The 15,682-nt window shown below is 53.0% G+C and overlaps 1 protein-coding gene across 1 annotated transcript; it reads right to left on the reverse strand.

Annotated features, from left to right (window-relative positions):
• Nucleotides 1-4,317: 4,317 nt before the first annotated feature.
• LOC129062771 (pepsin A) lies at nucleotides 4,318-13,189 on the reverse strand. Its single transcript, XM_054563814.1, has 9 exons — nucleotides 13,134-13,189; nucleotides 12,385-12,541; nucleotides 10,343-10,460; nucleotides 9,692-9,810; nucleotides 8,786-8,985; nucleotides 7,102-7,218; nucleotides 5,808-5,952; nucleotides 5,617-5,715; nucleotides 4,318-4,637 (listed from the first exon to the last, which is right to left on the reverse strand). The coding sequence occupies exons 1-9, from the start codon at nucleotides 13,187-13,189 to the stop codon at nucleotides 4,488-4,490; spliced, it is 1,161 nt and encodes a 386-aa protein (XP_054419789.1). The 3' UTR covers nucleotides 4,318-4,487.
• Nucleotides 13,190-15,682: the final 2,493 nt, after the last annotated feature.

The following is a 15,682-nucleotide window of genomic DNA, read 5'->3' on the forward strand; positions in this document are numbered from 1 at the left end:
ACTACTCAATAAAGGGTGCAGTTCAAGTTTTAATACTAGCCCCTCCCCCCCAAAAAAGAATTCAAATAAATGATGTTATTTCAAATGTTTAAAAAAAAAAAATACACAGGGCCAAAACAAAACAAAGCACCGGGGAGGGGGCAGAAAATGTAAACATTTTCCCCAAGTTGGTCCAAGTATAAAAACATACCGACCCCCCCGCCCCACACACAGATTATGTAAACACACAGTTTACAGCTGGGACCACAGGGCTCAGAGAGGTTAGGGGAGCGTCCTAAGGTTGCACAGATTATGAAGGCTGAGCTGGGAGGAGAGCCCTGTTCTGACTCCCAGTCTGAGCTTTCTCCCTTCACATCTCACTTGGTCGGATCCTTCTGCGGGAACTGAAGAGGGAAAGTTGACGGCTACAGTTGATGGGAGGGTGCCGTGACCACCTTAGCTTCGTTTGGGCTCCCCGAAGAGCAGGCCCAGAGATTGACATGTGGGTGTGAGTCACTGACCTGGGAGGTGATCCCAAGGAATGGGCCAGGGCGGGGATGTGGGACAGGGAAGGGAAGAAAACCAGTCAGGATGCATGAAAGGGGCCACTGCTACAGGTAATTGGTACAGAGGCCTCCTGCAGACCCTCTGGGATTCCACGTAGCACATGCCTCAGGATTGCCCGCAGCAAGCGCCTGAGGACGCCACTCTTGTCCCTCTCTGGTTCCTGGCACATCCAGCAGGCCCTGCCCGCCTCCTGTCCCCTCGCTCCCTGGCATAAGAAGGCACTTGGGGAAGAGGGGCAGGGACCGTCTGCAGAGGACCTCCCGGCTGGGCCAGGGCTCTCACTGCCTCCCACTGTGGTCAACACAGTCCCTTCTCGGGGCCCTTGGGGGTGGGGGTTGGAGGAGCCCTCCCTTCCCCGTGGGCAGGCGGCGCGGTGGCTCGCTGGGAGCCCCCGCAGGATCTGGCTCAGCAAGAATGTGATCTCACCACAGTAAGTCCCAGCGCGCACGGCCCGCGGCCCAGGGCTGGCTCCAGGAGATCGGGGGGCCAGCTTCAAGACCCCAGATGGGCACATAGTGCTTTTAACAACCAGGAGGAGCTGGTCTGAATTTTCAGCAGCCTGGGCTCCCACAAGCAGGAGAGTGTCCCTGGGTGAACACACACCCTGGATTTCCCCTCCGCATTGAGGGTTCTGAGAAGCCTTCTGACTGCCAGAGCCTTTTCCACGGGGTCAGTTTCCCTGGATCTGGGGGTTCGCGAAGGGCCAGACACGTTTCAGCAGATCCAACTGTGGAGGTTATTAGATGAACGGGCCCGAAGACGAACCACAAGAGGCTTCAAATTAGGATACACTTTCAGAGGTTTTAAAAGTACCTTTCCTTAACTGACTTTGAGTGTGTAGGACATCTACAGCCTTAGAAATAGAAATACGTAAAATTGTATTCAGTGAGAGTTCTCCCCTACCCCATGTCTATTCATTCCCCTCTTCTTTTTTCTGTGGTCTCTGGTTTTTGGGTGTCTCAGTTCTTTTGTGCATATGCAAGCAAACTTTATTATTATTATTATTTTTTATAACCCAAGTGTAGCATAGTATAGGACCTATTGTCACCTGTTTTTTTCCCCCTACCTAGCAATCTCTTTTCAAGATCTTTGCATCCCAGTACCCAGCAAGTGTGTCCATTTTTCCCTTTTCACGGCTGCATAGCAGCTCTTTGCTTGCATGCACCATAAGCTGTTTAATTATTCCCTGTGGGTGAGCATTTGGGTCATTTCAAATCTTGCTCTTACAAAAGATGCTACAAAGAATAACCTACTGACATTTTGCACGTGTGCAATGTTATTTTTAAGATAAATTCCCAGAAGTGAAGCCACTGGGCCAAAAGGTATATGCATTTCTAATTTTGATGGGTATTGCCAAATGGCACTCCGTAGGGCTTGTCCCAAGTTGCACTGCCACCAAATGTGGGACAATCTGGGTTTGGGGAGGGGTTGGGTTCCACAGATGAGTGAAGCAGAGACCCGTGGGATGAAAACAACCTTCCTGGACAAGTGTGGATGGAAAGGCTGGATCGAGCTGAGCTTAGACCCCCGAGGTCCGCAGAAGATGGAGAACAATGAACAGAAGGGTCCTGAGACTGGAGGAAAGGAACATGGGTCCATCTTCTCTTGTGGAGCAAAGTGGGAAGTGTCGGATCAGATATGTTAGTGCAGGGTTTTCCAGTCCGAAGGGTCTGTTCCATGGGGAATCTTTTTAGATTCTGTCGGATGCAGGAGTCCCAGGGTGAGGGGGTGGAAGTGGGGCTGGGAGGGAGAGGCCGGGCTGCAGTGGTGGAGCTGAGGGCAGGGAAGAAGGCAGCATGTGGCCAGGGGCAGGACCGGGAGGGTCAGGGAGGACCTGTCTGCAACCTCGGAGCCTAGCACACGGCCTGGCTCATAGTGGGTGCTCAGGAAACATCAGAGATACCAACAGCCAAGGAACCCGGACGCTGTGAAATTCCTCCCCAGAAATCTGAGAAGTCCACCTGTTGGTCCCATGACCAAATATGACTGGGACAGGGTGCCGGTGGGGGTGGGACCAGACCCATCTGCTGTCTTCAGCACGGCCTCAGTCGAGTCAGATCTGTTCTTTCATCCTGTCTAAATTGTTCCCTTGCAAAAAGTCTTCTCAAAGTCTTCGCTCAGTCAACAAATATCTGTGGAGCATCTACTGTGGGCCCGGCTGTGGGGCTCCAACAGTAAGCGGTCAGAGCCCCTGCCCTGGTGGAGGCGAGACAGGCACCCCCACGGAGGCATGATCGCTGGCTGTGCCCGGTGCCAGAAAGGAGGAGAGGGCTGGGCTCTGTGGGAGGGCGGTCAGGGAAGGCTTTGCAGGCACGTGACGTTTAAGCTGAGATCTGCAGGACGCTAGGTGTCAGCAGGTAGAGAGGGAAGAGCAACCCAGGCAAAGGGAGCGAGCGATGTGTGCAAAGAGGCGGGAAGAAGTTTGCGTACCTGCAGAGGTGGAAGGAGGCCAGGGCGGTGGGAGCTCAGGGGAGGAGGGATCAGGTGGGGCAGGGGAGGTGCGCAGCGGCCAGAGCTTGCAGGGCCTGGAGGCCACGCCAGAGCTTTATTGTCTTATCCAAGTGCAACTGCAAGGCATTAATTCAAAGCTTTAAGCGAGGAAGGGATGAGATCAAATTGATGGCTCAGCTGTTGCTTCCTAGAGCCCAACATCTTATATATTTGTGAGTGATAGATGACACATTGTGGGATGACGTGGCAAGACAGCACCTAAAGCCATATTGTTCTGGTCACTCTGAAGTCACTCCCTCTCAGCAGGGAGGCCCCGCTGCAGCCAGTGGGCCAGTGTCTCCCGCAAACAGCCTGGAGTCCAGCTGTCAGCAGAGGCAGGGGCTGTGGGAACTTTTCCAGCGTGTGTGCGGAGGAGCACAGGACTGTAATAAGTTTACTAGAAAAAGGGGAACTGAGATCAAGCTAAGCGGAGTGAAAGTGAAACAGAGCACTTTGCAGCAGGACTTCTCAGAGCCTTTGATGGGCATACGTGCCTCGTGAACCTCAAAGAACGGCCTAGAATGCCGCATGTTCCATACTTACTTTGAAACTTTGGCTTTCATTGAACGTTTTGCTCTCAGAATCACTGAGACACCCTGCTCTGTTTCCTGTTTGCATTTCTAGGGCATATCTGCTAACGAACATGCTCAGTTCCTTCTCTTGAAACCCACATTTGAGAAACAAATCCATCCTCTTCCCCAATGGGGAAGCACAGCACTGCAGTGTCTTGTATCTGGAGTGCAGAAGGGTCCTCGGCGGTGAGTTTGGATCAGCCAGCTAATCACGGGGGGCCGCCTGGCAGATTGTGAGGGGTCAGCCTCTGTCACTCTCCGGCCCATGTCTTACCTTCAAGACCACCCTGCCCGGCCTAGCTAGGAAATGTCATCAGCAGTGGCCACCTGTCCTTGGTCCCTCTGTTTTTCTCATTCTCTCATTGGCTTTGGTAGAAATAAGAAGTCAATTCCCTTAACCAAGAACTTAGGTGTCCTGTTCTATGAGGAGGCAGTAGCCTGGCATTTCTGGTCCCCAAGTCTATTTTATTTTTTTATTATCATTTTTTTAAACTGAGGTATAATGGACTCCCAGGTCATTGCAGGGGCTCCCAGCAAAACGTGCCAAGGCCCATTCATCTTCCTGCCTCTGTTTGAAGTGCGAGCTGCCACTGTCACCGTGTTTGGTGCTATCCAAGAGAACGTGGCCATTTCTGTCCCCCTGCCCTGGTGTTCTGACCCTGGCGATGTGAGGAGAAATGCCAACAAAGAGAAGTAACCCCACGAAACATTTTTCTGGAGGTTATGTTTTTATTCTACATTATTGGTGTGTCAGGGAACGGGGCCGAGTTTCCACCTCCATGACCCCACGGGCAGACCGACGAGGAGAATTACATACATCTAGAGCGGGCACAGAGCTGGGGCCAGGTTTTCCTGGGAAGGAGCCGGAAAGTCTCAGGCCTAGGCCACGGGAGCCAGGCCGACCTGGTTGTTGGCCCTGTCAAAGACGGTGAAGTACTGGCGGATGAAGATGTCGCCCAGGATCCAGAGCTCTCCGGAGGCGGTGGGGAGGTTCATGCCCTGGAAGCCGCTGGCACAGCCCTGCTGGCTCTGGAGAAGAGGAGAATGAAACCAGAGATGGGACACAGACTCAGCGGGGACAGGCGCGCGGAGACTACGCCTCCAGGGCCACGGTCCACGGCGAGGGACGCGTGGAGAGGAGCTTCCTGGCTCGTGTCCAGGGCCCGGGCCCTTTTGGCTGGGGTCTGCCTGTAGAGGCTGTTCACGGCACCGTCGGTTTCCAGGGATTCCTAGACACTGCCTGGTGTTTCTGGCAGGTGCACAGACCCTGACATCAGCACCAGAGCGAAGGGGTTCAGGGAGAAAGCTACCAGGAAGGATTCGGGGAGCCCTGGTGACACAGCCTTTTCTCATTATCCTGATCCCGTTCAGTGACAAACCAGGTCAGCTGTTAGTCCTTTTCATTCACCAAGGTTGTGGGCGCCTTGAGTACATACTGGAATCACTTAGGAAGCTTTGGAAAACCCCACCGCACAGGGCTAGCCCCTACTAATTAACCAGTGTCGCTGGGGGAGTGGCTCGGACATCAATACTTCTTGCCGAAGAGCATCGGACCACTGGGCAAAACAAGCTTTCCTCCTGGCACCGTAGTAGAAGGTAAGGTAGCTCATCTGGCTGAAGATTTGTTACTTGGCAGAGACAGTAGGAGCAATGTTAGCCTTGACCCTATGCAAGTTATGATTTTCATTTGCTCTACAGTTAATGGCTTCGATGTGGTCAATCTTACCTGGTTCCCCTAAACCACACTCGAATCAACAGCCTTGGAATTGAAACCTAGGCTTGAACTCAGGTGTTCAACTAGAAACTCTTTTCATGCCACCATCATCTGCCTTACTTTTGGGGGTGGGGTGGGGACTGTATCCAAATTCTCGCTCATGCATTTATTTGTAATGTATTCTATCCCTCTGGAGGCTGTCCAGAGCAGGTGCCAGCTGCAGCCTGTGCAAAGCGGGAGGATGTGGCCACATCCCACGAGCACATTGAGGCGGAAGGCCCAGGGCCCCTTTACCTGCAGGATGTAGGCACTGGGGGGCAGGGGGTACTGGATGCCGTTGATGGTGAAGACGATGTTGGGCAGGTTGTTGATGGCTGAGCAGCTGACCACCATCTGGAAAGAGGGAGGGTCAGAAGAGCTGCATTCCCTCCACATGGCAGACTCACCGCCTGGGTCTAGACCAGGGCCGCCAGGGCTGGCTTTACCTGGCCATTCGAGTCCCGGCTGGCTCCGATGTAGCTCTGGATGTTGGCAATGGCATTGGTTGGGCCAGCCAGCAGAGAGGTGCCGGTGTCAACAATGGCCTGGCAGCTCCCGCTGCAAGCGATGGTCTCGCCGTTCATGGTGATGCTGTGGGCGAGATGCAAGTAAGGGTTTCTGTAGCGCCCCCCGGGGGCACATCTCCCCAAGGAGAAACGAAGTGACTCCAGAGGGTCCCTCTTCCCCATCCATTGGCCAGTACATAAAATGTCAGCTTCTCTCCTTCAAGCACGCATTCGTTTATGCATTCATTACTCCACAACCATGTACTGAGCGCTGACTCTGCACTAGACCTGGGGGACGCAAAGCCAAGCAGGACAGCCGCACAGTTTCTGGCTGCAGGGAGTTCACAGTCTAGCCGGAGAGATAAGTTATGGTTGAGAATGGGCAGGCTGAACAGGGCACATGGCAGGGGAACAGAACCACAGTCCAGCGTGAGGGTGGTGAGGCGAGGAGCAAACGGGGGAGGGTTCTCAGGGAAGCAGACGCCCAAAGATGGCAAGGAGGTGAAGAATTGGAGGAGGACATTGCAGGTCGAGGGCATGGCACGGGGGCAGCCATGGAGACAGGAGTGGGGGAGGGGGGAGGGAGTTGGAAGAACTGATGAAGTTACAGCTTGTCTGGGACAGTGTGTCCTGGTTTAGCCAGGACTGTCCTGGTTTTAGTGCTGAAGATTTTCACGTCCCAGGAAACTGCTCACGCCTGGGCAAACCTGTGCGATTGGTCCCCCTAGCTGGCCCGCGGGGGAGGGACAGCTGGAGAATGACGCTGCATAGGCGATGGGCAGGCTCCGAAGGAGAAGCTGGGACAGAGCAGAAGGGCTGAAACAACTTCTCGGTCATTTTGTCCTATCCCCAGACTAACAGTAACATTGTTCCCGGAATGGGAGGAGCATGTGCCAGTTCACAGGTCCCCTACATGTTGAGATATGTGGAGAGCCAGGTCCTCCAGCTCTCCCTGGGGCTGCTAGTAGACTGTCCTGCCTCTGTGACCAGAAGGAAAGTGGCTGTCTCATCCCCTCTGCAGAGTGTTTGGGGGCTCAGACAGCTCTCCTCCTCCAGGGACGTGCCTGTCTCAGGGTCTCTCTGGCTTGGCCAACTCCCACCTTCTCCTCCAGGGATACAGTTCCCCGTGCCGGCTGTTCCGGCGGGGTGCTGGAAAGCTCGGCTGACCTTGAGTCGACAAAGAAACGGGATCTGGGGCCCATGCTAGGATGTCGCCCGTCCACAGTGACCTCACCTGTCCACGGTGATCTGCCAGTAAGTCTCAGAGGAAAGAGGCACCCAGTTCAGGTTTCCAGTGTAGTAAGAAGAATCAATGCCACCAAACATCACCACGCTGCCACTCTGGTCATTGCTATGAAAAGTGGGGTAAAAGAGAGGAATTCATTCTTTCCTTCACTCACTCATTCAAGTGAACATAAACTACGTGTATTCGAAGAGCTACTTTTTTTCTTTTTTCTTTTTTGCTATGGAATTTTGCTCTCTATTTTAAGTGGCTTCACTTTGGTCTCTTGCCAGTGCCAGGAACTGTGTTGAGTGGGTGACAGACGGGATCTCTGTAATCCGTATACCAAGGCCCCTGCCGTGGCCACAATGATTGTCATTATTTCTGCCTTACAGAGAAGAATAGAGAGGTGAGGCAACTTGCCCAAGGTCACACAGCCAGGGAGTAGCAGAAGCAAGATTAGGACCTAGGTCTTTCTGGTTCCAAAGTATGTGAAATGAATATGTGATAATATTTGCTCTTAAGGACTTGACAGTGTAGTTCTCATTCTCAGTCAGGGGCATTTTGCCCCCTGGGGACACATACCAATGTCTGGAAATGTTTTTGATTGTCATGATTGGATGCAGGTAGGGGCCATCACTGGCGTCAAGGAGGTAGAGGCCGGGAGGCTACTAAACACCCTACAATGCACAGGACAGCGTCTGACAGCAAGGAATTTTCTGGTCTAAAATGTCAGTAGTGCTGAGATTGAGAAATGATCCAGCTGGAGAGACAAGATGACCCTACAGGAAATATCTAAGTACCGGTAAGGACAGATTCTGTTTAAGGGCCGACCTGAGTATTGAGTGGCCGGTGGGGAAGGATAAAAGAGTCTCTCTGTTGGAAACCGCAGGGGTCCTTGTTACTGGAGGAGTCATTGTCTAAATCTGCACATTTGGGTTAGAAAGGGAAGCAAACGCTGATGATGAGATTAATTGCCAGAGAGCTGGCCACAGATAAAACAGTCCCTGCTCAGCTAACCCCACCCCACCTTCACTGTTAACTTCTGACCTTACAAGCGACCCAACATGAGAGAGCATCGCAGAGCAGTGGACAACTGAAGAAAAACATCAACCGTGACAAACTGCGTTCAAAAGAGAAGGATTTGGGCATCTCGGAAAAGGTGGAGACACCCTCAGATATTCTTGCCTAAACCTCTACTCAGCCAAAACCAATTTCTTATTTACTTTTCAGTCAGTCTTAGAATGAACTCACAGTCACAACTGAAACCTAGATTTTAACTAATAAAAGGAACTTGCATTCATCCTTTAAAAGTTTCACTGTTTAAGATATGTCTCAAACAATTTTTTTTTTGTTTCTTGCTATGAAATTTCAGCCACAATTTTAAGCAAATTCACTTTAAGTGATGGTCTTTGGCAGGGTCAGTGATGAGGGCACTGGTGCTGGGAAACAGAGGGCTAATGACATTGGAGTTGTGTAAGTCAAAGTGACAAAGACGCATGCTGGTCAAATAAGAGGAAGGAAGACGGCTGGTCACAGAGGGATTTGGTACTGTCCTCTCTAAAAATACACCTCTCATGCCTTAGGCCCCAACCTTTTTTTCAATCTCATGCTTGCTAAGACCCGCTTCATCCCCCCCAGCTCTGGCCAGCCCCTTGCTGGGCCAGGTGACCGTGGTCTCTCTGCCCCAACTTACGAGCTCAGGTAGACGGAGAAGAGGTCTTGGGAAATCAGGCCCTGGTTCCACATGTTGTCGAAGACGGGCGTGGCCCCCGAGGAGGCAATGCTGGGGTAGGCCAGGCCCAGGATGCCGTCGAAGGGCGCGTAGTACAGGAAGGAGCCGGGCTCCGTCTCGCTCAGGCCGAAGATCTGGTTGGTGTCAGCGATGCCTCCGACCTGGGTGGGGAAACCAAGTTGTTCACGGTCAGCGTGTGTCCACTGAGCTCTGCGCGGCACCGGCGCCGGGCCCGAAGCGTCCTGGCTCATTCTGTGTAGGACTCAGCTTCTGGGCGGCAGGCTGGAAGGACAGGAGAGGGGTCGTCCCTAGGAATACTTGTTATTCTGCTGGAGGTAACCATTGCGGCTGATCTCCAGATGGCCACAGTCTGCGACTTGGTGTGAGAATTTGCTGCAGAACAGATGGTCACCGTGTGCTTGTGCGTATGATGATCGGATGCAAAGCAGACCCCAGGCAAATCAGAGCCCTTGCCCCGTGCTGCGCCCGGGAAGGCAGGGGGGGGGGGGGGGGGGCTGGTGGAGCTTTAGTGACTGGGTGGGCGGGCTGCAGTGGGGGGCGGAGGAGGTGGTGCTAAAAGAGAACTGAGCCTTTTCTTACCTTCACCATAGCACTCAGCTTGGGTGGGGCTGAGGCTGGTTTATGGCTCCAGGCACCACCCCTTAGCCGCTACTGCCCCCTCTAGAAATGCCTGTGACCCCTCTGCTGCTTCGCCTTTCCCATCCCCCCATGAGGTTACTTTTGTGATCACCGAGACCCACATTGCTTGAATGAGCTGTTTCTGGGTGGCCCCCCAGAGGTCCCAAGGTTCCTGGAATCCGGTCCCAGGGCTGGGCGGGATGAGGTGGCCCACCGGCACGTGCTCACCTGGACGGTGTCGTATCCAAGGATGCCTGTCATGCTGCCGGTGCCATAGGCAACGGAGACGCTTTGGCTGGTGGCCTGGTAGGTGGAGGATTGCTGAGGGTTGAAGCGGTTGTGGTTGGCTGCGAGGGCAAGAAGGGACACTGTCGACCTCCAAAAGCTGATGGAGAGTCATGGTCCGGGGTTGTCTTCCTGGGGGGCGGTGCCTGCATTCTGGGTGGGTGGGGTGCTTTGGAGGAGGTGGGTGACCTTTCCCTAGATTTTGGAGCCCAAGCATTCCCAGGTTTCATGATTGTCTGGTTAGACCCGTTGGGACAATCTCACTGATGGAACATCCCCAGCTGGCCCTACCGTGCCCCCGAGGACGCCCCAGCCAAACACTGAGAGGCGCAAGCCCATGGCTGCCCACTTTTCTCCGCCATTGGCCTGAGCTCCTTGAGTACAGGGACTATGTACTGTGAGTACTGTGAGTCAGCCCTTTATCCTCCTGGCACTCAAGCCCAGTGCTAGGCACACAGTAGGTGTTCGGCAAATGCCTGCTGAGTGAATTCTGGAGTGGCTCCGGCAGGCTCGAAATGGACCCATTTGAAGCCCTCGAGTGTTCTGGGCTTCTGGGTCAGCGGGTGAGGGGCCCGGGCAGGGCTGGGCACTCACAGCAGGCAGGGCTGGAGCAGTAGACAGAGGGCACCCACAGGTTGGAGGAGCCGGTGTCGAAGATGACGGTGAACTCCTGCGGTGGGGTTCCGATGCCGATGGTGCCGAAATACTCCATCTGCCGGGCGGGATGGCACAACTCACCAACCCGGGGCTCCCCAGGGACCGTCTCTGGGACGGGTCCTCAGCCCACCCCCCGCCTTTCCCTTCACTGTTCTTGCCTTCCTTTCCCTGTTCTATGCATCAGCCGTTCAAGGCCCAGCGTGGTCTCCCTGCCTCCTTGGGGTCTTCCCTGGTTGTTCCCCAGTTCTCCTCTGATCTCTTCTGTGCACCATTAACACCTAATAATAATCTCCTCTCTCTTAGTCTCGCCATCGTAGCGGATGCATGTTCTTAGAGGACAGTGTGGAGCCTTAAAGCACCCGGTTCAGTGAATGCTTACGTCCTTGTTCATTAAATTATTGGCCAGGGATAAACAAGTCACTGAAAAATGGAAACCCTTCGATACATCTTCTTCCTAAATCCAGGTGTATACAGCAGGTTCGGAGAGAGAGCATCGTCAGGGTTTTTATTCTTGGTGCCAGCCACGCAGGCCTTGCTATTCTTTGACGAGGACAGCCTCATGTCCACCCCAGGGCATTGTACTTGCTATTTCTTGTGCTTGGAAAGTGTTTAGTCTAGACCTTCCCGTGGCTGACTCCTCCTCACTAGTTATTCAGAGCTCTAATCAATGCCACTTCCTCCAGGAGGCCTTCCCTGACCACTCTATCTAAGCTTGCCTTTTCCCATTATTCTTTTCCCCCTTACCCTAATTTATTTTTGTACCATGTATCATTCCCTGAAACTATCTTACATACTTATTTATTTGTCTCTTATTTCTCTTCTCTTCCAACATAGGAGCTCCAGGAACTTTGCTTATTCACTATTGTTTTCTCAGCTCCTGGCATAGCCCCTGGCACAGAGTAGGTGCTTCATAAACATGTGAGTAAATAGGCTAGCTTTACTAGGTGCCAGGCCCTGTGCCAAGTATTCCAAAAAACATTATTGTACTAGTTATTCATAACAACCCTCCGATAGTCGATATTAGTGGTTTTGTTTGACAAACAGGGAACTGGGGTCACTCAGAGAATGCAAATACCTTGCCCAAGGTCACCGGAACGATGAGAGCCTAGATTTGCACCAGCTCTGGCAGAATTCAGAGGCTAAGCTCCTAGTGACAAGCAACACTGCTTAGTGCCCTTGGCTCTGTGCCATTCGCTTAGGGGACACGTAGTATTTGACAAAGAACACTCGGAAGGGTCAGAGTGCTCTTCCTGTAATTTCAATCTGACCATGTCAACCACTTGTTCAGATGATTCAGTGACCATTAAGATGCAGATGGTTATCAGAGACTCTGTCTGGCTACTCCCACTGACCCTCCACCTCACTTTGCACCTCCCTCCCCCGGTCCCTCCCTCTCTGCTCTCTGTGCGCACTGGCTTCCTTTCCTCCGATGTGCTCTGCTCGCTGCTGTCATGGTGTCCAACACAAGCCCTCCTGCTCTCTGGGACTCTCTTCCCTCCTCTTGGAACTCTCGCCCTTCCTTCATTGCTCCAGGGAGATGTCCCTGCCTGCCGCCTGCCACCTGCCACACTGGCACAGCATGCCACCTTCATTGTAGCCCTCGCCTGGCTGTACTTCTCACGGTTCATGGGGCTCACAGATCACTGTCCGTTTCTCCCTACTAGACTGTGAGCGCCGAGAGGGTGGGGGCCATGCCCGGTTTTGCTCACTGCTGTTTCCCGGGGCCAGCACAGTGCCTGACACACAACGAGGTGCTCTGTATGCGTAACCCTGGATGAACAAACAAATGAATGACTGAGAGGAGCAGCTCTGACTGTGAGTTTTCCTGCCCTCCCCATGCCTCTGAGATCCAGGGAGCAGACCTCTGGGTGACTGCTGGGGGCTCAGAGTTTCTGGTCCATCTTCTAAGACCCCGGGCCCCCTCTCCCTCCTCCTGGCTAAGTCCTCGGAGCTGCCCCCACTGCCTGCCCGGCACTCACATCCATGTAGTTCTCAAGGGGCTGGGTGGCCATCATGTCGGCGGCCTCCTTGAAGTACTTGCTGGCAGGGTTGAGGCTGTGCTTCGTCAGGAAGTCCTCCAGCAGGCCATGCTGGATCAGGTTTTGCCTCATGGACTTCTTTCTGACAAGGGGAACCCTGTGGCAAGCATTGCAAAGTGATGGTTTGGAGGAGGAAGAATTAGGCAAGGAGCCTGCCCATCGGGTGCTATGGAAGCCCAGCAAGGAAAAGGAGGTTGGCCCAGAGAGGACAAAAGAAGGGAGTCAAGATAGCAGATGCTCCCATTTTGGGCACAGCAATACAAAGAGGCCCAGTGCTTTTTCCAAAGCCTCCTGGCCCCGTGAGGGAGCTGGCAACCAACCCCAGGTGGGCCTTGAGGAAGCCACAGGCTGCTGGGTTGGTCTTACATGAAGTGCTTTGGGCTTGGGAGTGTTTCAAAGTCTCTAACAAAATTCTGCCATTAGCACTTCATTCTGTGGAGTCTAGAGATTCTCATTTGAAAAGAGCAAATCCTCCCGAGAGAGTTATGCGGGGCTCTCTGTCCCGTACTCATTCATTTCAATGGATCCAATGTTCCTTTCCTCTGAGCAGTTAACCACGCCTGTAGTGCTGGCTTCCCAAAAGGGCAGAGAGAGCGAGCGAGTGAGGAAATGGGCAAGAGAGGAGTTGTGTAAGGGAAGGAGGAAAAGGTGAGAGGAAAGAAGGGCAATGCGGCAGGCAGCAAACTCACTTGTAGATGATACACTCAGAGATCGCCACCAAGCTGAGCAGCAGTAGCCACTTCATGGTTCTTCCCGGGGCCCAGGTGTCCAGAGAAGGGGAGGTGGTGGAAAGTGTAGGGCAGCAGGCAGGAGCGGCGCCTTATATACAGCCCAAGTGTTCAGGAGCGGATCTTATCACTCCTCAAAGGTCACCCACTCTCCTAACCCAAACAAAGTTTCTTGATAAGATTGTGCCTGCCCCTGAGCCATGTTCTGAGAAGCTTCCGGTACAGAAGCTTCCATTATAACCACTTCCCCCAGGTGGGATGGACCTGTCAAGAGCAAGCGATGGACTGGAGGAGTATTCCTTTAATAACGAAATGCATTATGTCTTGACAAGATGAATATGTTGACAATATTGGTCTAAAGTGCACTTAACATTTGACAGATGTCCAAGAAGCTCAGTGTACCCTGATTTGTCCCAGTGGGACAGACGGCTGGGGTTCTGGGAGAACAGCACCCCACTGAGTGATGGGCCATGTGCCTGTAGCTGTCACCCCAAAGCACATTCGTGGGTCAGTGGTTTGGGACTCAGGACATGTCCCTACAAAAACGTCATTATATGGGGCTATTGAGTGGCAACTGGGCCCAGTTCTGGAAAGTGGGGAGCCCAGCAGAGGAAGAGGAGAGGGCGGAGCAGGTGGGAGAATGTTGCCTTCTCTGAAACAGGCCAGCTGTGCCTTTGGAATCTGTGCCCCCCGCTTTCTGCCCCCTTCTCTCCCTGCTGCTCCTGTCCCACTGTCTCAGGTTGCTCGAGGCCTCCCCCTTTGAGATCCCGTGGGTCTGGCTCTCCCAGGTTCTCCATGATTGAAACGTGGCTGAATCAGCTGCAGTGAAGCCAAGCCATGTGGGAAAATTTATACCAGAGTGTGAATGACTCAGGAAGTCATTTCTCCTGAAAAGAAAGTCTTAAGAAAGGCCCTTCTTAAAAGAGGATGCTTACCAACCCAGTGGATGCTCTATGGGGTTTATTCAGTGGACAAAGTGGAGTGAAAAACGTTGATTCAGGACCCGTGGGGGTGGGAGGTATGGGGGTAGGGGGTCACCAGGAGCTAGTGAGCCCTATCTGCTGGTCTTGTTCTGAAATCAGATTCCTTGGGCCACTCCAGGTTTTCTCAGCATCAGGAGACATAGGTTCTAGGAAAGCTCCACATTTCCCCCAGTGCCTCTGAGTGAGTATGGAGGGATGGGGTTAGTACAAAACACATTTGTATTTCAAGGTCACCTGTTAAAACATGCCACGGCTGTGGATCCTTGACCCTTATTTTCCACTTTCACCCCGTTTGGTTCCTGCTTCCTCTCCTCCCTCCTTTCTTCCCCCTCAAGCCTTTCTTCTTTGAGCTACGCTCTCACCCTTGGGCTGATGGTCCTAAAGATGGCTGCTTAAGTCCTGGGAGCACCAGATGGAAACCCCTGGGTCACGGCCACACCTGCGAGAGAGGGAGGGGCATATGCTGGGGTGGGGGCTCGTCAGGGTCTTCAAAGGTAATTGGTGTCTCATGCTGGGCGGTGGGTAAATGGATGCTGACTGATGTTTCTTTCTCTCACATCAATGTTTCTTTCCCTCTCCTTCTTCCTCCCTTCCCCTCTCTCTAAAAACCAATAAATAAAATCTTTAAAAAAATTAATGGGGACAGAGAACAGGTCAGGAGCTGGGGGAGGAGATTGTCCACTAAGGGATATGGGGGAGCTTTTTGGAGTGATAGAAATATTCTGTCTCCAGACTGTACACCCGAAAAGATAAATTGCACAATAGACCTGTGACAATAGACCCAAAGCCCCCGACTTCCCAACAGGCGACACACTCAGCCAGTGACGGTCCCCGCCATGGGAGTGAAGAGAAAATTGGGGACTAGGCTCTGCCTGGGAAGGCACCGTAGAAGGGACACATTGGATTCATTTCAAATAAACTGTCACCATACCATTAAAGTTGGCGAGAAAGGCAAGAACAAACTGCTTATCGCTGCTGCTTCCATTTTTGTTCTTTGGAACCATGAGTCAATCTGCCCAGGGTCTGCTTTTCTCACCACATCGAAGGGTGGGAGTGACAAGCTGGCAGGCCAAGGCAAAGCTGGCTGGCGGCCAGAGTCCATTTAGGGGGGTAGATGGCGTCCAGGCTCCCCTGTGCACCCTGGAGCTGGCTTGTAGGGTTTGGAGTCTAAGAATGGGCATTGATTTTGAGGGCACAGCTTGTCTGTGGGGCCCTCATGGGGGTTTTGGACAGAGGAAAAACATGTTTGGGAAGCAGAAGGAAGGTTCCTTAGGTGATAACCTGCAGGCCCCATTCACACGTTCATTCAACACACTTTTGTTGTGCACCTGCTTCATGCTGGGTAGACGTCGCTGGGGCTACATCCGTGAGCAAGATGGAAATGGGCCAATACCTTCATGGAGTTGCGGTTGGCTCAACAGAGGGCAGAAGGCAAGGCATCATTCCTTTCCACTCGGGTGAGTCTTGGGATCACACTAAGGGGAAGCTCTTGGTTTGGTGAAGGTAGCTGTCATCCCACAGTAGAGA

The sequence above is a fragment of the Pteronotus mesoamericanus genome, unplaced genomic scaffold (assembly GCF_021234165.1).
Source record: "Pteronotus mesoamericanus isolate MK-2021 breed Mesoamerican mustached bat unplaced genomic scaffold, CSHL_Meso_final scaffold_83, whole genome shotgun sequence".
Taxonomy (NCBI): Eukaryota; Metazoa; Chordata; class Mammalia; order Chiroptera; family Mormoopidae; genus Pteronotus; species Pteronotus mesoamericanus.